The sequence below is a fragment of the Varroa jacobsoni genome, unplaced genomic scaffold (genome assembly GCF_002532875.2).
Source record: "Varroa jacobsoni isolate VJ856 unplaced genomic scaffold, vjacob_1.0 scaffold_1348, whole genome shotgun sequence".
Classification (NCBI taxonomy): Eukaryota; Metazoa; Arthropoda; class Arachnida; order Mesostigmata; family Varroidae; genus Varroa; species Varroa jacobsoni.
The window spans coordinates 67,693-93,547 of NW_019214250.1; the positions used below are offsets into that span (position 1 = coordinate 67,693).

Consider the following 25,855-nt stretch of genomic DNA (forward strand, 5'->3'; position numbering starts at 1 on the left):
TACAGGCAAGAACAGTGCGTCATTGCTATGTTGTGGGACGGAGCGGTGCGGTCGATTTCTTGTAAGGGTCGATCCGACATAAGATGAGTAATATACAACTTATGAAGTTAAGATATGCCAACTTACACATAGGCAGTTTGCCTTGAATTTCTGTACATCTCTGCTTTTGCACACCGCATGGCGACCAGGTAAAAGATTGTCGGGAAACAATAAATAGCTTTACCATAATGAAGTATACTACCAAACGGTCTCTGTCTCTATGGTAAATTGACTTAATATAAAGAAGTTACGTAATAAGTAAGTAGCGAGATTTTGCTAAGTTTAGGGGCGTTTGCAGTTAATCTTCCACGCGTTTATGCTCATTTTTCGTTCGTTTCATTCGTCGTTCTTTACAGCTGAATAGAAAGGTAAATGATAGTAGACAAGGCATCTAAGACGCCGACAAACTCTGCTTAGAATTCCACTGGACATTCGAGATGGCTATTAAAATTTAACGTTTTTAAGGTAGTTCTTCCTCATTTCAGCCTTGTTTTGTTTTATATTGAAATAAACATCAACGTTTGGGCTTGTATTTAGAGAACAACGTAAAATCATAGATTGAACGGGACGTTCCTTTAACATGTAACCTTGCTTGATTCGTCAAAAAACTGCACGTCCGTTTCAACATGCTGTAACTTCTTTCAGAGTTATGAATGTCAAATATCGCCTCGATACGGGGCAGTTCTTAGAGGCAGTTGTCTATTGTGACCCACCCCCAGAATATAACTGCAGACGCATTTGTGCATTGATTGTTCATTGTAAATAAATTCATTCATCTACGCAGTTCTCATAGATGCCCGTCTACTAGTTATGTAATACGTAATTTACTCCATTAGCTAAATTCGGTTACGCTGATATACTTTTGTGAAATGTGTTATGTAGTGAAGCCGTAACTAAAGAACGACCCGCACTACAATGAAGAGTTACATAACGGCATCGTGTCAACATGCGTTGTAAACAAATATATCATATATTATTATACACTATGGCTGTATATAGGATGTGATTGAAACTTTAAGGCCAGCCTTAAACAGCTTTGAAACACTGCGAGCTGGTTGTTGAGGTCGCAATCGTATGATGTTGGTTTGCGAAGAATAGTGGATAAACGTATATAGACGTTTTTTTCTAGCTACCTCCATAGACCGGTATCGGAAATTTCGTTACACCCGCATCCTAGGGTATGCATACATGGGACTGCCGTACCTGTTCTTGTTATTGAACCATACACAAAACCTTGTGGTAACAAAGCCTTTGAGCTCCAAGTAACTATTTCAAGAAAGAAACCCTTTTACCAATTTTTTTTTCGTCGTACATTGGACTTGTCGGCAATTTAAATGCTCTTGTTACTGAAGACAATAGCGCTCGTGGTAGGGGCTTTTTATCTTCTTCGGTTCAAGTTGAGGTTACGATTCTCATGTCTTTGCATGTAAAATAGACGCAGCATTCGCGAAGCCAATGGCTGTCCGCAGCACGCTTGCAATGTATTGTCTATCGAGCGCTACCACGTCTCATGTCGTCTGGCCTACATTCACCTTAGCTGTACAGGCGCGCTCTAAGGCTAACAAAAATGGAGCTCGAAGGCTCTAACGCAATTTAGCTATTTGAACTAAAAATACAATGAGCTCATGACGATCATCGTATTGTATTATTCTGTTTTTACTAATGCATTATATTGCTTGTACCCTGAACGACACGGAAAAGTGACTAGCCCACAGATAAGTCCATGATGTTCAGGATGAACTGACACAAAATGGATCCTGTCTCGGTCATTGACTATATCTGAATGACTACATATATATTCCTCGTGAACATGTTTATTTAATTACTTGCTTAAGATCTCAAATTGTTAAGTTCTTCGAGAGTATCACCTTGAATAGACAGCCCGTTTTAAAACTAGATTTGCCTTAATGTCAATTTTTCATTTTGCCAAAATACATATAATTGTCTGTGAAATCCGCTATTGATTAGGGGCTTCGTAAAACAATCTGCATTGTACACTAGACTTCATTGCAAAGGTGTTGCTATCGCGAAAGGTGTGATGAGCAGACATAAGGAACTGAGTTCTAGCCAAAATGTAAACACGCTTGGGTTGTGGACGGATCGATCTGTGCATTGATGGTGAATATCTTTCCTTTGCAGAAGTAGCTCGAAGTAGCTTCAGAAGATCGAACAACAAGAAAGTCCTGCTATCTTCACGTCTGCTCTCTGACCTGAATGGCATAAGTCTTTATGAACTATATTATTTGTGCCTTTGAGGCGAAAAAGTTTAACACCCAAAATGAGATACTGTGATTTTTATGTTAGTCCTCTTCAAACGCGTTGAAAAGTGTATAAAAGTAGGCAACAAATTATCGATTTCATGGAACGAAAAGAGTTTAAAATCGCACGAACAACAGTTCTAGGTTCTGGATGATAACTGAAATTCTGAATTTCTCAACAGGTTCATCGTGGAAGATTTTTTAGGTCCGGCATGACGGCTTTGGTCGCTTTGTTCTAGAATAGACTGTCTTTCTCCGAGTACTAAAAACAGCGGTCCAATCAAATGTGTCCCAGCATATTTGCTTCAACGTAAAAGATGTGTTTGCATTAAAGGCTCAAATAAAACGCCGTATAACTCAATGTAGCACAGCAGGCTTAACGCCCATTCAAAAAGTAGTACCACCTGTTATGAATCAGGGCAAAGGCCCTTCAGCCCTCTCGTACCTTTTGGCTAAGGTAGAAGTGAAATACTTTGTTTCATAGTGGCGGTACGAAGACATTGTTAACTGTGTAGTTTTGCACACATAGCACCGCGATAAATCAGTATTCTGGCCAAGCTCATGCCAATTCCGTAAACCTAACACTGAATCAGGGATGGGGTGGATTTGCTCCTATATGTTCGATTTTTAAGGGCGAGCTCGGAAATTCTTAGTAAAACTTCCAACAAATCAAAATTTTTGAATGATTTAGAACATACTCAATTGGCGGTCATCATAAGACTATACGGAATAAGTAGAATCTCTTTTGTTCATACGTAATGGCAGGCATTGTCTGATAACTCTATTCGGAAGAATGCTGTCATCATAATGCGGACTGCAAAAACGAAATTCGTTCTTTTGTGTACTACATTGTTTCAGGCTATATTAACTAGATAAAAAATGCTTTTAATCATTTAGATCGAGGCGCTAATGTTCTTGCTAACTAACAAGCACACGATCTAAGGACCGACTGCGTCTTGCTGTAGCTGTCGTGTCCGTTTTTTCGCCACTGTCCTCAACAATAATTCTAATGAGGCAACTAGATAATCATCTAAACGGAATTTTTAAGCTTGTTTTTACAGAAACGACATTTCTAGTTTTCACACAAAGGAAAGTAAATACCTCGTCTGTGGCACCATGCAATGCAAAAAAAACCTCGTTGTAAAATCGCTTCGTAGCGGCGATCGCATTGGGCCACATTTACCATGCTGCGATCAATCAAAACAGGCGCGTTCAGCGAGATCTGACTCAGCAATTAAACTCGATACCCATGTGTAGCTTAGGCTATCCTGCTGATGCTGATATACCGCGCTCTATTTGAATACTAACCGAGCAGCCGCTATATTTACGGCCAGTACGATACCGTTAACCCCGACTGGACTTCGAGCTTCTTAAACTGTGCGCGGTATCATGGATCGGAGGTCACAGCGTGATCGGAAATAGAATCCTTTTATGTGCCTTCCACTCTGGCACCCATCGTTTCATCACTACCTATTAGTATAATTACCATCCGTGATGTCTTCGGGAGTCGCGCAGCAGCCCAGATCAAGCATCAACTGCTATAGTTGACACGAGATATTGAGCAGCTTTTTCCAAAAACTAAGGATCGATGCGAAATGCCCCCGTATTGTAATATATCTTTAAATGGTGCAGCGTGCCGTCAACTTGTACGAGAGATATGCGAAGATATAATCAATTTATGAAAGGTAGTCAATATCAATAATGAAAGAAGAACGAGGGCAGTTCACAGGGCTTGTGCGATTTGTGGCGAGGAAGATATGGACGAATTGTAACCCATTTACATATTTATTTTAGATGATGTATCTCAGTTTTGACAATACGTGGTACTGAAGGAGGCGTCAATACTGTAAATGGCCACGTTACCTGTGCGCCATCTCCGCAAACCTTCAATTTTTTGGGGAAATAATACATGATCTTTTCATTTTCTGAATAAGTCAGAGCAGGTAGACTACTTTACAAAGACTCAGTTGACATAGTCAACTTTTGCCAAGCTCCGGTCGTCGCTTGTCGTTTTTTACGAAACAGCAGTTTGCGCAGCGTCTTAGTTTATGCTTGTCAATTTGATTGTTATGAAACAAAAAACTAATGTGACAGTGTCTACCTTCCACTCACGCAACCTTATATGCCATCATCCATGCAAGCTTAGTTCTAACCTTTAAGCCGTACTATCTTCCGTGCCTTTGTCTAGCTGACATGCGAAATCTTTCTTAATTCAACGTCCTGCTTTCATCGAAGCATTCAGGTGTCATGCAGCAGCTCAATGTGTGTCACAGCATACCATACTGATAAAATGGGACCTCTGCATTACGCTGTCACGTCAGAAGGCAGCACGCCTCAAAACAATGAAGAACATGTGTCATGTTCTGAGGTCAGCAATGACCATGTCTGATAATCATTCTGATATCGGTATTTCAGACTGATAATTGGATCGTGCATATAATCCCGGAAAAGGCCAGAAAAGTATCGTGAAGGTAGGTTATTGTCAAATCGACCCTCAAGAAGTTTCAGAAGGAATAAGGTAAATATAGGGAGATCCCGCACGACCAATTATCTAGGGGTTAGAGTACGTGGCTTACATAATAATGGCCTTAGGTTCTGTTTGCTTTTTTTTGCTTACGAGCTTTCAGTCCAGATAAAAGTGTTTACACAGTTTAAGAACGTGATCTGTTTCCAAGTATATACTTAGAAAAATAACAACGTAATTCTCTGTACCAATAGTGTAATTGAACAAGAAACATTCTTTTCGACAAACGAGCTAATAAGAAAATTTCTTTAAAATAAAATCGAAGTTGTACAGCAGAGATCATAATCGAGAGAAATCGTAAGAGCAGAGCTTGATATGCCAAATTGAATAGAACTAAACTGTGCGAGAGCGTAAGGCCAGTCGGCCATTGTTGCCTATGCGCCTCCATATGCTTGTCTCATGAATTAAATCTTTGTGTATACTTCATGCATATCGACACTAGACGTATTATTTAAAATTCCGTTTTGTTAACTATTGGTCCATATTAACGAATGCATAAGTCTCGCGTTAGGTATTCTCAGGGTAGCTAAACTCTGGGTTTCAAACAAATGCCCATTTTAGTTTCCCACTTGCCTAACGGAAAAGATAGCCTTTCTCATTATCACGACGATTAAAATTATCACGACGACACGTGCCATTATTATTAGCGTGACGGATAGCATATTAGACTAGACTATGTAACGTACCTATTGAGTAACGGAACAATGCGATGTACACCTTTCAATGTATCTAACATAACTTTAAATGCGCCTTCAAATCTAAATTGGGAGAACAATAAAAATGTCGCTTTCAATAGAAAACAATTCCAAATTTACATTTCCTGTATAGCACAGATAGCGAGGCTATGCTATCCGACTAGCTAGCCGCTTATCGTCATTATGACAAATCCTTTGTTACAAATGCCAGGAACTGGAAAAAAAGGTTGTAAACCAAAGAACTAACTCAGTATAAGCTATCTGTACAATGCCTGAAAAACGTGTAGACAAAACTCAATAAAAAAGGATGCAGAGGAAAAGAAAGAGGTGTCCTCCATGGATTCAAAGGCTGGTTCAAAGGTTTGGCTGTAATGCATTTACCATAATAAAATTTATAATCACCCCAATTGTTTTCCTAGCATTTATGTTGATTTCACTAATTCAAGAGGTGTCCGCACACTTGAAACATTGGCAAAATGTGCTAGGTGTAGCATGTTTACCCGCGCGGAACTCCAAACAACTCGGACAAAAGCTGTATACATTAGGGAAAAGCACGAGCGTAATCTGCTTAGTGGAAGCACTGACCTATATGTAATATGTACAAAAACGACTTCGATAAGAAATCGGTGCTGATCCCAGTTATTCAGACATTTCTGCATCTATACCTAGAAATGCACAGAAATCGTTACAATGTTTTCCTTAATCTACTAACCAAGCTGTTAGCAGGGCGAGGCGTGGCTTGAAAATGTCCTCATTGACCTAATTCTACTACCTGAGATACCGACTGTGCGGTGTTATATTATGTGTGATACTAAACGGTACCAATAATAAGCAGCGACCGCGTAGTAGGTAGCGCGTTTGCCCGCTGAATTTAACGGACACATGGTTGAATGCGCTTGAATTTGAGCGTGGACATATTGCGTAACATGCTGAGGGCCAGTCACTTTATATAGAGTGGTTAACCGCGGTATCGGATGTATGCTCGAGACAATGAGCAGCCTATGCATGGATTTCGACATTGGAGCAGTAAAATGGGGTTCTTCAAAACAAAACTGTACTGCTATCGACACCGTCGCCACTTTTTCTACGGTTGGTATTTAAGTCATTAGGTTACATCAGGCCGGCTTGGATTGCCTCTGTCATAGCTCTATTGGTAATATAGTTGTTTGTTGATCAAAGGAAAACGTTATGGTCTAGGCTCGAACTTCGGCCTAGACATACCCCGCTTCGGGCTGGGAGCCAGCCATCTGATGGAATACCCTACGGCGACACCTGACGTAAAACTCGAAACATATCGGCAGGTTTGGTTACGTTTGGGTTTTCTTTAACAGACTATAAAAATTGATGATAAAATATCTCATAGTAAATATTGTTCAACGATCAAACTTCAACTAGCGATGACTGCATATTTATAGTGGCCATGGTAACGCGCTCACCTGGTCAAATACCAGCTCAATCATAAAACGTAATTGACTTTTGTGAGATACTTTTCAGTAGTCACGTTCACCACACAGACACATGTGTTTGGGTTCTATTTTATTCTGTCTGTATGAGTTGTTTTGTTGCTCATCGCGCTGTGTATCTACCGCCTATCAAGATGAAGAAATGAAATCGTGGGTAAAAGCCATCGAGATGTCGACGAAAGACTTCATAATGCGCATTAGCCCTAATATGAGTTACCTATGTATCATTACAAAACCTGCTTGCGGGACTCTGATGTGGACAGACAATGGAATCTCAACGAGCCTCTTCTATAGGGCAGAGTGTAACATTTTTAGATTGCGTTTCAATATATATATATAATCCTATTTTATGGCAAAAAGGCAATACTTCATAATCGAAATTGAGTCTATACGTGAACTTAATGGAACATAGCTTTATAAATTCTTGAAATTGCAAGCTTGCTAAAATCAAGCTTACGATCTTCATACTCGATACGCCCTCTGTCGACTACCTATACTACTGGCGCTTCCCAATAGGGGCATGGTAACCTGAGAAATACGTGCACCGCCGTACGTCTAGCATTTTGCCAAACACATTTGCTGTTTCACTGCAATGCGATAAACGGAGTTAAATTGGCCTTTTCAAGTAGGGATCATGTTAAGCTTCCAATTGTCAACTTATAATGAGAGGAAGGTCTGCTTAAAAGCTAATATAGCCGTCGCTGTGCTCTTCAATTTGACGCACCATGGCCAACTATCATAGTTACGTATGAGTTAGCTGCATGTAGGACCATCGTAGACTGTCGGTGGTAAAATAACCTGTTACGGTCAAACGCCGATAGGATATCTATTGCACGAAGATGATTCGAAGCCCTTAGGCTTCTAAATCATATGTGTTTAAACTAATGTTAGGATCAATTACGAACTCGGGGCAGGGCGTACAGAGTACAGGGTTCAATGGGTGACAATATGACAGCGTCAAACGAACACTTTGAACGTCTGGTCGACGTAGCGTATATGGCTTAAATATAAACTAGGCACTTGCAATTAAAGCTGCAGCTATAACCTGTGCACTGGGTTCGAGTGTGTAGGCCACTACAGTTTGTAATTGAACTGTTTGACATCTGTGTATATATAGAACAATGGCAATAGATAAACCGGCAATTCCAAGCATCTCTTTGTTTGCGTTTTGACACCTACTTGAATGCTTTATTTTTCCTTAGATGATGTATTATATTTAAACGAGCAATTCTTCGGGCGGGCCAAAGATAGATCATCAGACGCATTTGATTAATTAGGCAGAAATTCTGAAGGGTATTTTCTGCAAGACGCATTTACACTGAGCAGTTAATCAGCGCGGAAATAATAGAGCGCAGAGTTTACCCCCCGGTACACTAACTGAACAAATTTCAATGTACACATCTATATAAAAGAGGTGGTTGCTAGAGGGAAACAGTGAGCTGCTTCGGATATTTAACGTTGCTAAGATTAAAAATAATAGTATCGCTTCCAGCAGAATCGATAAGCTAGATAGTACTATTAGTTATTTTGATTGTTCAACTCCTATGTTGATAAGTTTGCTCGTTATAGCCTGCCAGAAAAACCTGAACACTTCTAGCTGTCTAAGAGGACGTCGATCGTTCTTATCACAATCAATGCGGTTGGCGATACGTGATTCGGGCAAATGGTTTATTCTTTAAACAGGACCGTCGAGTAGATATTTATGAGACATTGTTTTCGTCTAAACAAAGCGGTTAGAATGGGTAGGTGCCTAATAAAAACCCGCGAAAAGAATCTGCAGATAGCGATTGCTTTTACTAACCAATACCGCGTTCAGTGGCAGTATTTCATGCCAAGTACTCCGACTTCTGGTATAGACAACTCTGAAAAATCTACTTTTTACTACTACTACTTTTTACTCTATAACGAAATAAATAAATCCACTTTTCTGTTATTAGACTTGCCGCCTATATGTACATATTTATTACCAAGGAAAGATAGATAGTTTTCGGTTCCAGGCTGCTGATTCCAGATGTTTTCAGCGTGAGCTAAATGGTGTCCATGTTCGGCACATGACAACCTACAAAATTGCGTGTGGTCTACGAGACCAGGTCACGCAGTTGCACATCCAATTGGGGCTTGGTACATTCAGTCAGGATGTTGGTCAACGGGACTCCGCGCTGCCCTTTTCACGCGTTACTATTATTGATCTGCATGCTATGACACGTGCTAACTTTTAGTGTAACTTACTGCTGTCAAACAAAGAAGTGAGAAAACAGCATCGCCTCTCTGTCGAAAACGCTTCGTTAGTAAAATCATACTATGCTGTATTATCCGAAAAATCTAGAATATTATTGTCCATCTATGTATTTATGTTTTTCTCCACTCGATACGCAACGCAAATGGGGCTGTAGAACACATATCTGTTAACCCATCACGGTTTATTGATGCCAATGCCCTTGTCCGAAACGTTTGTTACTTGAGGATAATAAACAGAAACATAGCTATATTCGTTGTTGACTGAATTCGATTCAGCCTATTTGAGGGACGGCTTCTAAGTTTTCGCAAAATCCAGTACCATTTGCTGAATGCTTTTTCTGCTAGTATTCCAAAACTAGAGGGACATTTTGTATAATATGGTACAACAGTGGATAAAAATTAAGATTTGGGTCAATAAACTGCCCATCTAAGTTTTGTAAATATCCAAAATTATTCTATTCCGCAGTTGATGTTTGAGTGTCAGCGAACTTCACTACTATAGGCAATCGTTTCAACTAGAACTTATGAACGGTGGTTCGATGCAGAGCAATACGAAATCTTTGTCGAAATGGCGATTTAAAAAAAGAAAAGTAACTTACTCAGTGCTTCTATTTGATTAGTACGTTTGTAGTGTTACGTTCATGGTCTACCGTTGCTTAAGATAACTAATTCTCTAGCTTAGAGGTTAAGTTAGTAACGATGAAAGAGATCACTAAGTTTATTTGATCATCAGTTGAACTCCATTGAAAACACGTTTCAGTTGAAGAATGTCGAGTAGATAAACCGAAACTATCATGGACGTTTCTCATGAAGTCAAACATTCGTGTACCAGGGAGAAGAGGAGTTTCATCGCTTGTAGTAGTTGATCTCTGAAAAAATGTACAGTATGTATAATGGACTAAAGATGGAAGACGAAAATTAAAATACATCCTGACTCGCAATACGAAATCCATAGGATATTGCGAAAAAAAGCAACCATTCTCTTGACCAGAAAATGTGTTCTTCGATCTATTGTATTGAAGATGAAGGAAGCCAGTATCAGCTCCAGGCAAGTTTGGAGACGACTGCATTTACGAAGCTATCCTGCGGCTATTGTCAGCCAAGTGAGAATGTAACTTCAGGCCTCTAAGGCTCTTAATATATACACAGTGTCATTTCTATTGTCCTAATCACAATCTGATGACCATTCCGGAACATTGTCGCTCGATTAACAGTTACATAAAAATAGGCTCTATATAGTTGTCCGTGTAGCCAAATAAAAATTTAAAGCAGCTTATTTATCTAATTATAATATCCAGAATTATGTAAGATTCTCATAAATGTGTACTTGGATAAAAATGAATAATTTGTAAATAAATAATTGCCTCTGACTATACCGGCGTAACCTATGTTGTTGTAGGTCGCCACTTTTTACTGGGCGACAGTCTTACATTCAATCCAATAGAAGTCCATATCAGTAAACTCAGTTTACAAAATCCTAATGAAGAATAAGAATGATCTTGAAGCGCCGACGTGAACTTACTCCTATTTGATGGACATCACGTAAAGGTGTTTGGCACTTCTAATTGCATTACCGTAAGCAAAGCTCATATTAAGTTATATATAACCCAATCCCTATAACTAATACATATAATAAAATATAGAAATATTTTATTTGCGATTAAACTTTCTATTTTTCAGTTGCCTATTATCACCTACCGTCAGCGACAGCCACTACTATTTTCGATGCGCTGTTTCGGCAATCTTTTTTTAACAATTCTTTTTGAGTAACAATATTAAGTTAATGAAATAGTAGAACTAACGCATCAAGTCAAACGGCAGGTCAGTTTAAAACTTAACTTTAAAGACACCCTTTAATTTCTCTACACTTGGCATTGAGCAAGCTCTTGACCCACTTGATAGTAATATTTTATCAAGATTTGTCAAGACAACGTGAGGCCTTGTCGATCCATTTTCAGTAAGGTCAAAGCTGTTGCTCATATTCTAGATATGCGTAATCGCAATATAATTAGCTGAACTAATTAACGTCGAACGGTGGTTCCTAAAACAAAGTTCATTGACAACGGAACGAAAAAAAATCCTCTGTCATTTTATGTATTCCACAGTCTTATATAGATATAATCAAATTTTAGCTGTGTTTTTTGCATTTTGTCGCCACTGTGTTACAGTGCACGTTAAAGTCACACCTCATTTCTCCGGAATCCAAACTTGCCTATTTCCGCATACTGGTGCAAATTGTGAGGTGTGAACAAATCGTCACCCAACGTGAATATCTGAGTCAGCCTGTGACAAAAGTAGTTGTCAACTCAACAGAACTTATTTCCTTAAATTCTGCCAAAATACTCTGTGATAATCATCGGGTTTTCAGACCATCGAACGTCGCGGTGATGTCGGGGATTTGGAGAAATTCCTGCTGCAGGCCTCATTCAAAAGCTCATCGGCAACGTTGCAGAGTCGGCAGATACAACAAACCACTCGGCTCGAGCCGAAATTTACCGAAACCATTGAAGACGATAACAAAATCCACTTTACCAGAAGGCCTAATGGACGCAGCCAAAGCAGCACTACCTCTAGGCTACGTTATAGCCCATTAGCCAAAAGTCACTCGGTACGTACATATATCAAGCATCAGTTGAACAGCTGAACTTAAAGTTCAGTGCATTATTAGGACTAGGCTCTTATTTGAGAGGCACAAAGCTCCTTCGACAGATGGAGCAACTACCTCCTAATAATTACGTATGTCTGAAGCATGATGGTGCGATCGGAGACTGTTTCCTATGCATCTGAAATCATACCCGAACAACAGACGCAACAGCAACATTTTTTTGTACACTAAGAATTAGATTGACGTGTTCTTCAATATAAGCGATGACGCTTACGGCAGTTGAATCATCAATTCGAAGCTCAAGCACTAAGTAGTATTTTTTTCTAATCCGCAGATAACTTTTTAACTTTAGCCGTGTGTCGAGCGATATGAATAGTTACCAGCTCGTTAAACGATAGCCTAACTACGCTATCTATAAAAAAGCCGATTTAATTTTTGGGCTGATAGCAGGGCAAAAATCCAAAAGCTCAAAAAAATAGTTCAAATGGTACATAAAAAGTCTAAGAAAAAAAGTTGCTTGTTCAGGTTTACCTGACGCACTGAATCGGCAACAGATGTTCTGTTTTCTAAAATCGCAATAAATTACTTGATTAAAGATCCAGATATGTCGAAAATGGCTTTTTAAACGACATGGATTTAAATTACTTAAATTAGCGTTATCTCCTTAGAGGATTTTCCGGTTTCTTCGTGTATGTCCATAACGCAAAAAATTCGGGCAGAGGTTTTTGACTTTGGTAGGGTTCGTCTATAGCAAAAAAATCTGGATAGTAACGGAAGAAAAAATTGAATTGAAGATAATTCTTAAATTAAGTCTATTAATTCGTACGAATGTTGGAATAGGCTTTAGAATGCCAGCAAGTAATAGAGCTTGAAGTACTTTATTAATATATATATTTGTGCGAGCAATAAAGAAGCAGCATGTTTCATAATCCCTTATAAACGTCATCATACTGTCCTAAGCCATTTCTAGCATCTTACCGATTTGTTGCCTTACGCACAAATGCGGTGCGGTTTCGTACGCCTTTTGTGCGCACATACCGTTTTGTTCGTCTGTACGGCAATAGTTCGTTGTTGAGTTCCTCAAGCAACATGGCAATGCGATGCCAGTCTCTACTTTACGCGATATTTAACTCATAATGATATACTTTAGACATATTCACATATACTGACGTTTGCCTGAATTTCAAACAAATCACAGCTTCTACGCATGATTTCTGCATTTGCTTCGACTATGTCAGAAGAAGTGTTATTTCTGCATTACTTCTGCAGCCAAGGCTACTATCCCCTTATCGTAATATACGGGGCTTTGTATCGTAGATTACAATGGAGCTCAGTGGACATGCCTGCTGGTCGACGTAGCCTTTAGTGGGCATTTGTCTCTAAATAGGTAGAGCCTTGTGAATAGGTAGAGTCTCCGAAACTTGTGTAGGGTTCGCATGGGTCGGACTTGTCGGATACACTATCGTACAAGGTTGTCTGATGAATGTTCGTCTAAAACGAATTGCAGTTTAGATTATTTTGAACCTGGGCAGTTGAAAGCCCAGGCATGTGGCTTAGTCGCAGACAATAGGATCATTAACACGATGTACTTGCGGGAGCGAACTATGAGACCTGAGTCGTTTTCTTATCTTACATTTTGACAGCTGCTTTAACATCAATTTGGATTACCTCTGTTCGAGGTATCGATCCCTGAACTATTGCATCAGGTACAACGTATTTAGTCACATTCATTGTTGGTCCTGGCCTTTATCCAAATAATCCAGTGTTAACTGCCCCAACTACCTACTCCATCATCGACAAAAGAACCCGCCTTTCATACGTCTCTGTTCTTGGTTTCCCCTTTCATTTCCCTTCATTTCCCCTTTCCAAAACAATGCAATCTATGTAAACTATAGTATGGAGTACTGTGGAAAATTTAAACTCTGCTTTCGGATATTATAAACGGGGGGATATTAAATTCCAGACAGCACCCCTGCACAATTATTTACGGTCATCCCGTAAAAACAGGGTAAAGAGAGCGGGAAACTCGAGCAAGCAGCAAGAGACGAATTAAGAACAGAACATGAACCTCCTCAGAAAGGAGAAAGCAATAAATATCGGGGACCTTTTTTTCTTAACAAGTAATTTAACCGACGGGAATGTTGCTTCAAACTCTCGGCACTTTCCTATAGCCATCCTGCTAACTTAGAATTTCAAATATTTCAGTAACTGAGTGCTTATCCGATGACAGGTTAAGGCGACTAAGTTGAATGAGATATGTCACCAAAGCAAGATCGCGTTACCGGTATTAGAAGGAAGAATATTCTGGTAAAAGTGCCGTCGATGTATGACTAGCTTATATCATAGCTTAAAATTTAAAATGTCAGCGGTATTCAATGCAAACTGATTATATTTTATATATGTCCATTCTGATGTAAGCGAGCCTGTCTAATAGAAATAGGAGCCTAAGTGAAGCAACTTTTAGGCGTAGGAAGGTGCCTATCGCTACGTGTAGACTTGCTAATCGGCGAGTATATTTGCTATTGAACCGGCGAAAGTTTTAACTTCCTATTTAGGGCCATGGTTTTTGTTTTAACGAAAGGCTGAATCAACCAGAGCTTATATTTTAATGATTTATTCCAGATTCTTCAGAGATTTCATTCTGATACAACAATATCGCAATGCCTGAACTAATTTTTCGCCGTTCTTTTTCCAATATCAGTGAATTCCTCCCAGACCTTTAATTTGACTTAACAACTTTTCCGATACAATTGCGCATTGAGATAACTTTCCGTTTAGGGAAAAATCCGCAAGTACTTTGAATTAGCAACTCCGTCATACAGAACTGCCTTATTCATTAGTGGTAAGAGGACAAAGATTTCTAGCTTCGGCAATCTGTTTGCTGAAATAAACAACACATCAATGTTTCTTCTACAGGTTCGTCTTAATCGTTTCAAGGTCCGTCTGACTTCCCGTTACGAGGATCAAACGGCATTGCCTTCGGAGGTTGAACATTTGAACGCGTTTGATTCACAGGTCTGTATGTTACAGCTTAAACAAATAACCACTGAGGCATTTTCCCTTAAAACCTTGTCTGGATGTCACAAACCTGAAGAGGTTTTCGGCACAAGTACCTGCTACAAGGCTGAAGTATCTAACTGGAAAAATTGCCTAAAAAATTATGTGGCCTAGTCCATTCATCAAGTGAATTGTTTTGCCCTCTTATATGCCTGGAGTCAGAAATAATTTTCAAATCAACCATCGTCCGTTGGCAAGTCGATCGCGCCGCACAAAGTTAAATCATATCACATGATGTTGCAATTAGGTCACACACACACATCATGATCAAACGATATACTGATAAAAGTTATTAATATTACAAAGAACTAACAGAAGTAGCAGCCTGATAATTGTACCTGATAGTGAGCGGCGTCGCTACTTTCAACACTTTCCAGGTGAAAGCTCTCGATCTTGATGACCCTCTTCTAAACATTGATCCCGCTCGAATAACCTGGCTGCCTACGACCTTCACGTCGTTGGTGACTCTTCGCGCTGGTCAGCGCAAATCCGTCATTCGAACCCTAACAATAACCACTTCTTTTCCGACGACGATTGAGCCCAGCGAAGTTCTCTCTAATGGCATCAGCGACAATGGTACAAAACTAACGTATCAAAAATTAAATCTAACTCTGTATAGACCATTCGGCAGGAGGTTAAAGCCACATTTGGCCATTTAGCGCCTAGTAATACGACTTCAGGTCATTCTCGCGCACTTTGGATACCTAGAGTCTATATCGATTCCAATAATTTTGACGCCTCAGTCTTTGGGTTTGTTGCTCTTCCTCTTTCTGCGGTAAGACCTCCATGCGAAATTTATGTAATTTCTACTAACATATATATATATATATATATATATTTCTAACGTATAGAGTTCAAGCAGACAGTGTTTTACAGGCTGATGCTTCTATTATAGAATAGTCTTCTACGAGATCCTATAAACATTCCTTAGAAAGTTTTTATTACAGATGAATTTGAAATACCAATAATACAGGGTCTTCGACCATAGAATATTTTACTAGGTAGAGCAACCCATCTGATCCTGATTAATCAGTGTTAGGGCGACTTGCTTTTCCTGAATGATCTTCGATTGCTTCCAGCTTGCTGCAGCTATTCGTGGCTCTACTCCGGCCAGATAAATGATTAGGGGTGTAAGAGTGAAAATTTTTTCCAGACCTACATTCATTACAATCCAAACCTGAATGCCGATCGACTGTTCTGCATGTTCCCCCCGGCGTTGAGCATGGCATTTCCGATGCATGAGTACCTCGCCTGCAGCATTACTTTTTCAACATAACTTAGCACAGCATTTTTCATGCCTTTTCACTTCTTGAAGCATTCATTTGTCTTTACGAGTCAGAAGTCGTTTCAAACGTGTTCAAAGGCAAGACAGCCTTTGATATTACCTTCGTGTCTTTCGTATACCGGGTGGGGCAAAAATAGCCTTACAATGATGAAAGAGTGAAGTATGTAATTAGGAAAACAATGTGTTTACTGCCATTGCGAAGAGAGCCGGGCGAGTCAAAGCGGCACCCGTATCAGCTAGTGCTTTTGTTTTGTGACAGGAGGCCTACTTTCTCTATTTCTAGGCATATATTTTTCCCATTTCAGGCCTCCTTTTACCACATTCGATACAATTCTTTTCTAATTTGGCATCGTGTATTAGGACCTATTTAAAATTATTGTAACCGTACGCTGCTAAAAGTTTGTCGAAATTGCTATTTTCGAATTGTCTAAACTGCTAAGTTTAACGCCCCTTGACTTTGTTCCCCACCCGTCCCAGGATTATCAATACACATCTTCTCGTGTATATTCGTAGATATATCTCTTAATAGTTACGTTGAATTTAAGTCACGAACTACATTCCTGCGTGATATATCGCAGTTATGCTATATAGCGTTCAATGATAAAGCGTTACGCCCAGATTTTGTCCTGAATTTGGCGGCCGAGACTGTTCCTTGGTGTTTCCTAACCACGTTAGTGGCCCGTGGCTTATCCAGCAAAAGGTAGTATCATGTCGTATGGGATCGTGTCTCCCTCGTATCAGTGTTTTCATCAGGTCACCGTACCAAAGCGCTACTGTTATCAGGAAAATGTCCCTACAATGTTTGCAACTCTCATTAAACGACGAGAAATTCTCGACTGTATAATCGATCTGCTTACTTATATAGCACCATGGAACGTAGACAAGTTTAGCCAAAGGGTGAAGGGGAATTGCTGGAAAATTCTCGCTAACTGTACATATCAAACATTTGATCATCGGTGAATGGTACCATATCGTACAGAACAGTCTTAAATGCAAATTGTCCCATGAAAAATATCCCGGTGCAACCGTTTCGCATCGAGACGAGATGTACCGATTAACGTCTGCTATCTGTTTGATTTTTCGTTTTTAGCCGCATGTCCGCTAATTCGTCACAAGCATTACTATTGGCACCTAATTAGAGTAAAAGTCGTGTAAACAACTTGGAAGTAAGCATGCATTACAAGAGAATCTTGATTAATGTCTCCTTTTCGAAAAATTGCTTGTTGTGACCGTCTCATTCGTTTGGGAATGTTTGTATTTCAGCCATTGACCCAACACCGTCTGGGTTGGTTCATTCCCGAATTTACTCAACGGAACAGCACACGTGGCGCACGTCGCTCATCCCGGCTTCTCATGACGGCCTTACCTCGATGCAGACCATCACTGAATCCTTTGTAATCAGAAAATTCGTCACAGCGTACAGGTAAAGCCGAATAGCCAAAAGCCGGATAGGCCTGACCTGAAAGGCTTCATAGCCATTCTAAGGCCGGGCCGGACTTCGGCAGTGGAGCCCTTGTTAAAATGCTATTTGTTGCACGCAATTAAAGGTTCGCTGCTTAGCCTAAGAAAAACGCAAATCTGAAAAAACTTTCGATACAAATATATAGCAGAAGTATACCGCATGTGTAGATAATCATTGACCACGATTATTTTAGATAAATGATAAGACAAACATGTAGTTATAGATATGTCTAATACAACATATAAAGACCTAATCTTCATATTTAACTGAAGATATGTTCATCTATTCATCTAACAAAAGCTACAGTATAATTAAATCGTTTGAAGAAATACGCTTTAATCAAACGATTTAGCAAATAAGGTTCGCTCAGTCGGTTTCAGGACACTTCACCTGAAGCGGACCGCCATAGTTTCCTTTAGCACATCGATATGTTGACCGCTCTCCCAGACATTCAAAATATTTATTCATACACGGGAATTTACATTGTCCATGTCTTTATTTATGTTAAGTACTTCGATTCACTTTCGAGTGCGGCCCCTCCAAGAACGAAGTTTTTTAAATATAAGCAGAATCACCCTAAATCTTTAAAAGATAATTAATACATACGTAAACATTGCATTAATGTTTACGAACTGTGCGTTGCAACTACAAACTATGAAGCTCTATACATGTATATGATAGTGTATGTAGAACATGTGAGAATGCCAAATGGATGATACTTCCTAGTATCCTACCATATATTTCGTTAGATACGTGTAAATTGCATAGTTGGAAGTCCTCACAGTTTACGCAATAGACCTCACCCGAAGTGTAAAGAGACTCTTCATCCGGAAGCTATGGGGAATCTCAAGTCGAGGAGTGGTCAAGGCTATAAAAAACCTATTACTTACCTTTTGTAATAAAAGGAAAACTTTTTTAAACTTATGCAAAAAAGTACTTAGATACCTGCTAGCCCAATGTATAACGCAGAGACCAATTGTTCCAGAACAGACATTTATGGCGACGATAAGTGAACTCGAATAACGAGTTGGAGACATTTTCCGAAAAACCCTATATACATATATATACACAGCACTGAATCAAACACAACAGCTGTACCAACCTGGTCATTCAACCCGATTAAAAATAAAATCGCCGGATATTAAAAGCAACAAGAATCAACACATAAACTTCGAAAGTTAACAATAAAATGGCAAAACCTGGATGACAAGACAAACCCCAAAATACCAGGGACAGCAACAGCAAGGACGACAACAAAAACATTTGCGTATAATCCTTTTTACTAGAAAACAAAACATTAGGCTATATGAAAGGAGATCTGATGTCAGCTAGGATAAGTAAACAACGTTGACACAAAAAATAGTAGAACTCGACAACGTGCTATATAATTTATATACGCATGTCGCCATATTATACTGTCATTGTCTATTAACCTGCTAACAATAACATACTAAATGTATTGAAAGCTGAACGTGTAGTTACCTTTTATGAAGTAAGCTTAATCGAATTGATTAGTTAATTCATTTATACTCAATTGATTTACGTATACGGTTGATTAATGAATAATGTTATTATTCATTGCATTTTGAGGTAACCAGACGTACTTCATAGTCGCCATACGCAACCATTGACCATTTTTAGAAATGCTATACCACTGGCTGATGTATTCAATAGTTGAATAACATAGTTGAATAGTTGAATAACAATGACGTCATACTTACAAAAACAAAAGTTTCATTCGACTGCATATATGATTTAAGTTCATATTTGTTTTTAATTAATTTCTACACTTAACTGAGCCTGAAAATGAAAAATAAAGTATTTCCAATCCAGTGCACGCGTTAACTTGTTCTGCGTTTTGTTGTGGTCGTTCTACCGGAATCCGGGACGTATCGCTATTTCCTTCTGCATGTGGACGTCGTTTATGTAGGACTATGCCCTCCAGCGAGATTACTGACGAGATGACCAACGAAACGTTAAGCTTCCTCGATGAATCGGACGATTCCTACATCAAAACACTGCTGGCTGGCGACATCAACGCTACGGCGACAACTAAAACAGATGAGCCACTTACTTCGAAAAACATTCTCGACGAACTTCAAAACGCTCTCCAGAAGAACCCGCTTGCTGCACTGCTTCTGGGCCTCAACACCCAGCTTCAGCCTTCGCTACAGACCGTAACCCGAAGCAGCACCTACGTGACCACTGACACCCTCTACCACACGAAGGTCGTGAGTTTTTACGATGGTCGGCGAACTCGTTCGAAACGTCTATCGGATTCGATTGGAACGACAGAGCGCACCCTTACGACCGTTACCACCGAAGTGATCACTATTCAGCCAACACAGGCATTCCCATTTCCGTTCCTCCTGCAGCCGACACCAACAGCCAGCTATTCGACTATTACTTCGCTGTACACTACGGTAACTACGGGTACCAGCTACGCGTCCAAGATCTTCACGCTTATTTATAACGCGTTTTCAACGAGGTATCGAACGGTAACATCTAGCTCGACCTATCCGACGACAATGGTGATTACCTCAACTTCGTCGTTCCTAGTTCAGCCCACTTTAGCTTACGGAGGTTATCCAAGTCAAACGTCCCCTGGCTATCAAGCCCAAGTGCCACAACAAGCACAACTCGTACATCAACTGAGCCAGGCCGTTGTGGCTGAACCACAACCTTTGGCTACCGTCCAAGGAAATGGTGCGTTTCCATTGTAGCGAGTATAGGACATTGTAATGATACAAGTTAGTAATGTATTATTTATTCGTATATTTAATTAGTTTTCAGCATATTTGTTATGTGTCATGTATAGTTGGATAATCATTAACAAAACAATTAACGATGAAGTTCATTCTTTTTTTTCATACACTTGTAAACCATTTTCTTAGAAAACTTGCATTGCCAAGCATGCAAATGAATTCTTCTAGCTGTAAAGTGCCCGTAAAAAGCTTCAGCTGGTAAACTGTACATGCACATCAGCGTATAAATTATACCTAATATACAAAATATAGTACATAAGTGGTATTTTCGTCTGCATGTGTTTTTCGTGTTTGCGCGGGCCAGATGAAGCATCGTTGCATGGTAAATATTAGTCTTCCGTAAGCAAACGTTGCCAGGCAATTGCTTCTCCAATACTTCTACGCGATAGATATCTAGGCTGATACTTCACAGTTGTAACTGGCACGTAAAAAAACTCAACACAGGACTCTATGCTCGTACATAAATTACGTTTACACTCGGATCACATTTTACCTCCTGCTTTTCTTCGTGCTATATTATATATATATATATGATATTTCCATATGATATAATGATTATATACAGTAACAATACTACACCAGTTGGCAGTGATCAATAGTGTGGTGATGGCTATAACGGTAGAAACAGCAGCGGTGACCGTTGCTTCTTCTTTGCTCCTGCCTTGTTTATAACTTCTCTTTGTTCCAATTTCTGAGCACTCTTCTATCGTTTACGCACACAAACTCACCACCCCTAAACAAATCTTTGCTCCTAATCCCGTATTTTCCTCATTCTACCCGCTATGATCCTAAATTTGGACCCCAAAAACATTCTTCTTTTCCGTGGTTCCTTGTATGCCCCGACTGGCTGCATGTTCTCCGCGCATCCCGACGCGCATTCGCACGCGATGGCGCTCGACGATGATCTGCCTGGCGCTTGCATCTGCCTGCGGTATACCTGCCTATCTTCCTGGCTGTCTCCTGGCTAATCTCCGACCGACAATGTGTAAATGACCTCTAAACACGAATCGGTCGACCTTACCTGACATATACCTGCTGAATGCGGACACAGCACCTCAACCGACACCTGTGACTACGAACCTCCCTATGGCAATGGTCACCAAGGCAACTGTTTTTGAGCCGGTCTCCTCTGCACCTGCTATACTGGCTGCGGGTCTATCGTCTTCCGAGTCGGTTGAGTCATCCATACCATCAGCTGATTTGACTTCAGGCGCCGATGAGGCGTCAGCGGTTTCATCTTCGGAACAGGTCGCAACGCCCGTTCTAGCCATAGCAGCAAACCTTGCACCTGCCGCTCCACCTGCGCAAGCTGCCGCATCCTCGGCATTACAACCTAACCTAACAGCCTAGAACTAGTACGGACTAGGGAGTTACGTCCCGTTATAGAAAAAGAAGTACACTAAAATGCTGTGAGGGAAGCTGCATGCGTGCCAAGTTCAGCCAAGCCAATCGAACCAATCATGCTTAGGAGAATCCACCTATACCCTCATAGTTGCTCCGTCACACTCATGTACATTCACGCGCGAATACTTCAATCAACAGAATGCTACGACATCATCGTGTTGATCATTGTTATTATTGTTGTTAAAAGTGGTATAATACCGGAAAAGACATCAGCCTCATCAGCAGCAAGCACAGTAGGAAACTATGGCAATGGCTGTAGACCGCGCATAAAAATCAGCCAAGAACAATCTCACCAACAGCAGCAAGCATAAAGAAACCATCAACCGTACAGTTGTGAGTAGGCTTGATCTCGCAGGGACGCCAACACATACTAGTAATATAGGGTAAGGCAAAAATAGGCTTTTAGAAGAGAACTATTTTTATGACCAAGCAGCATCGCAGTTGAAATAGTATCTGAAAAGTTATTTTCGCTTCCGATAGGAGAACTATCTTGTTCATCTCTAGACCCATTCTTAAACCTACTTTTGCCCTGCTCAGTATAACAAATAAAACAGAGAAAGAGAGTGAAAGGGTTTGGGACCATATTTCGAAGAATAATTAACATTAGAAATTAACACGGTATATAAATGGCTGATCGCATCATCATTTCCATTACGCTTCGATAAGCTACGCATTACAGAGCAATCACCAGCACAGCTTTAAATAATGTTTTTTTAGAAGATTCCGTAGATTTCCTAGGAACGTTAAGCTAGCCGGCCGATTTCTCCATACCGATAACCCCAATGTAACTTGCCTAGGGATCCTTAAACTTACATATTGTTGCATTGATTATATTGCATGTCGTCAACATGTTTTGACAGGTACATACTCGAAATTCGTCTGACATATAAATTAGTTCTATACTATTGTATTAGTACTAAATTAATTTACTTCCTTCAATTACTGCAACGGACATTGAAATTCTGTCTTGGATTCTTGGACTAATAAGTGTTTATCTCTATGTGCATATTTCAGTGTGATTGGCTCGAAGTGATTGACCCTGTCCAAGTCTTTGCCATTATTGTATCAGGATAAGACGTTGATTGGGTTTCGTTTTAGTTGCACGAAAATGACCCATTTGTTGAGGCACGTTTCCCGTCAAGTTATTATAGTAATCTATGTTTGTATGACTGGGTGCTTTACAGTATCTTTTATACGTGATGCGCACCTTGTGTATGCCTGACAAAACCAAATAAAACAAGCTGGTCTCGACCAAACCAGCGGCGACGACGGTGGCAGAAAAGCGTTTGAGACCGCCCCTACCTTTCCTGTTATCCTAGCCTAAACCTACAAATCTGTCAACCTACAAACATAATCGAGCAACCATGTTTTTATTTTGTTACCATTGCTGCTGCTATGGGTTTGGCAAAACGGTAAAGTTTGTTCCCGCTCTGAAACGGGAAAGCGTCTGCTATTGTATTTGAACGCTCGTCGTGACCCGCTACCACAGGATGTAAGATATCGAACTGAGATCAATCCATGACAAAGTAAAAGACAGTTTCCTAGCTCGGACGCAGGAAGCTCGCACTTGTTCTTCTTTGTTAAAATTTCGAAATTTGTGTCGTCGACAAATTAGCATCGAGTTATTTATTTATTTTGAAAGTTTTCAGTGTAAAAATGATTTCGTATATAGATTTTGCGTACGGGATTGACTATCAAAGCTTCGGTAGACGCTCGATGCTTCGATGTCGGATGCACTGCCACTGACACACCCATCATTTCTGCAATGGACAGCTCACTGAAGGCCTCATAGCCTTCCCCGTAACGAAGATTAGATGTGAATTACAAGTATCTAAATGCCAATAATTTTGTAAATGGAAAAGCAATTGAAGGTTATAGTTATCACAGCATAGAGTAAAAAGTATAAATATATATATATATATATATATACAAAAATAGAGAATGCCAGAGAAAAGATACGGATGGCCCTGACAGACCATAGTAGATTGATCCTGTTTGCGAAGGCGACATAAATGCAAATATTCTCTGTAATCATTTCCATACGAGCGGGTAACTCTAGGTATACTTGTTGTGTGCCTTCGCATAGGGTAGTTGCCATAATTATATATATATATTTACTGCTGAATATCATATCAATGTGACAGGAAGCATTACAAAGTACATTCTAGTAAAATGATTCACTTTAATCAAGTGCGATTTAAATTAGCGTCTCGAATCTTCAATGTGAAGCAAAAGAAGCTTCAACGTGCATCGCAGCTTTCTGATGACATAAATTTTCGGACGATTATTCCCATGGACAACATAAATGGGCAAGATTATGTTTCAAAAGTTTAAAATCGATGACATCGAAGGTGACACATGGCACAGCTTTATTGTCATCTCGTGTTGTCTACGTGTTTTTCTTGTGTTTATATATATAGGTATGTATAAATATATATATATATATATAGGTATGTATATATATATATATATATATACATTCATGTAAATAACATTGTATATATCAGTAGTAGCACTGCATAAAACTGAAGAGTTTACCGTCGGTGAGAAAAAACGTAACGCTAACGGCTCGTGAAGTCGATTCTCACAGCAGAAACTCCGGGATATGGAAACGGAACATGACGACACGATCATACGCATGCCTCTGACATTTTCAACGTTAAAACATTAACTATCGTATGTAAGTCTTGCATAAATGCATTTTTGGAGTTAACTGTTAAACAAGTACGGCTAATCGAATCATGCAAGGCTATCATATATATATATATATATATATATATATATATATATATGGAGAGAGAGAGAGAGAGAGAGAGAGAGAAAGAGAGAATGCACCTCGATTTATGGTGATTCTAAAGTAGGTAATAAGGAATATAACTTTTTCTCTGTGAGATAATCAGAAGTCATACTTCATTTTAAAGATGACACAGTAAGTGATTAGGCTTTCAAATCGGACGAACAGAGGACCCTAAAGGAGCATGTAGTTGCATTCATCGACTCATTATTCAACCTTATATTCGCCTCATGATGTAAACGTATCGTATGTTATCAATAAAAAAAAGAATATGTTTTATACCTACACATATAAAATGAGCGGTACCTTTTTTTAGAAACTAACTTTATCAACTAATTCAAGATTTATTGTGCGCTGTTGTATGAACATGTCGAGTTTTAAGTTTGGCATTGACGAGCTATGTCCAGAACCCGAACCTGATTGTCCCTAAGTTCAGTAGGTAAACGCGTTACCATTTCACCGACACTCGCAGTATTTTCCACTCAAGTCTCTACTGCTTCAAGTTCTGTTAAGGGCACGCACTATCTACTAACCTTTGTGAAAAGAAAATGGAACCATTAAAACGTATGGTAAGCCAAAAAGAGGAGTACTAATAACAATAGCAGTGCACTCTTAATAGATTGGCTAAAGGCGTATCATAATCTATTACAAATTTAACAGATTGGAACCTATGCTCATGTCTCGCCATATACGAATTACGAATGAGTTCGAGAGCGACTGTTCCAGCAGAATTTAGCCAATAGAATCATTTTGGCTCAACCCTGTACCATAAAATGCCCATAAAATGACATACGAGGTGCATTATAGATCGATCGGAATTTGCGGAAAAATAAAGTTTACCTCGCCAACAAAAGCTGGCATAAACGGTTTGACGGGAATATTCACACCTAAGTAGCAATGCAGCTCTGAGGGGTGGCCTCCCTTTGTAGGTGAAGCACAGCAACTATGGCCAATGTGGGTTGGCTTCACCTAGGGGATACAGACAAGTGCATCGTATTGGTTACTTGCGCTCGCCTTGGTATTTGGCAGCAGTAGATGATAGATGCTTGTGAAATATAATTAGAGACGTTCGCGATTACAAGCGCACAGGGTCTTCAGAGCTGGACCACACAACACTTATAGAAATTCCATTCCATCACTGGCAGCTAGATTTTTAAATTAACTAGGCTCTATTGTATTTTAAAGATGGCTGTTGAGATACATTTATTTTGGCGATTTTTTTCAAGCTCGAAAAAAAATTTTGGTGTCTACGTAGAAAGCCTAGAT

The 25,855-nt window shown here is 39.7% G+C and overlaps 1 protein-coding gene across 1 annotated transcript in view; it reads left to right on the top strand.

The window, feature by feature from the left end:
• Window positions 1-24,885, top strand: part of LOC111269056 (uncharacterized) — a 77,244-nt gene extending 52,359 nt beyond the window's left edge. Inside the window, exons 6-12 of the mRNA XM_022848376.2 lie at window positions 11,586-11,825; window positions 14,739-14,837; window positions 15,257-15,455; window positions 17,428-17,587; window positions 19,557-20,332; window positions 21,443-22,128; window positions 22,810-24,885. Of these exons, the coding sequence (XP_022704111.2) occupies window positions 11,586-11,825; window positions 14,739-14,837; window positions 15,257-15,455; window positions 17,428-17,587; window positions 19,557-20,332; window positions 21,443-21,741 (1,773 nt within the window). The 3' untranslated portion in view covers window positions 21,742-22,128; window positions 22,810-24,885. The remainder of the gene's footprint in view (window positions 1-11,585; window positions 11,826-14,738; window positions 14,838-15,256; window positions 15,456-17,427; window positions 17,588-19,556; window positions 20,333-21,442; window positions 22,129-22,809) is intronic.
• Window positions 24,886-25,855: the final 970 nt, after the last annotated feature.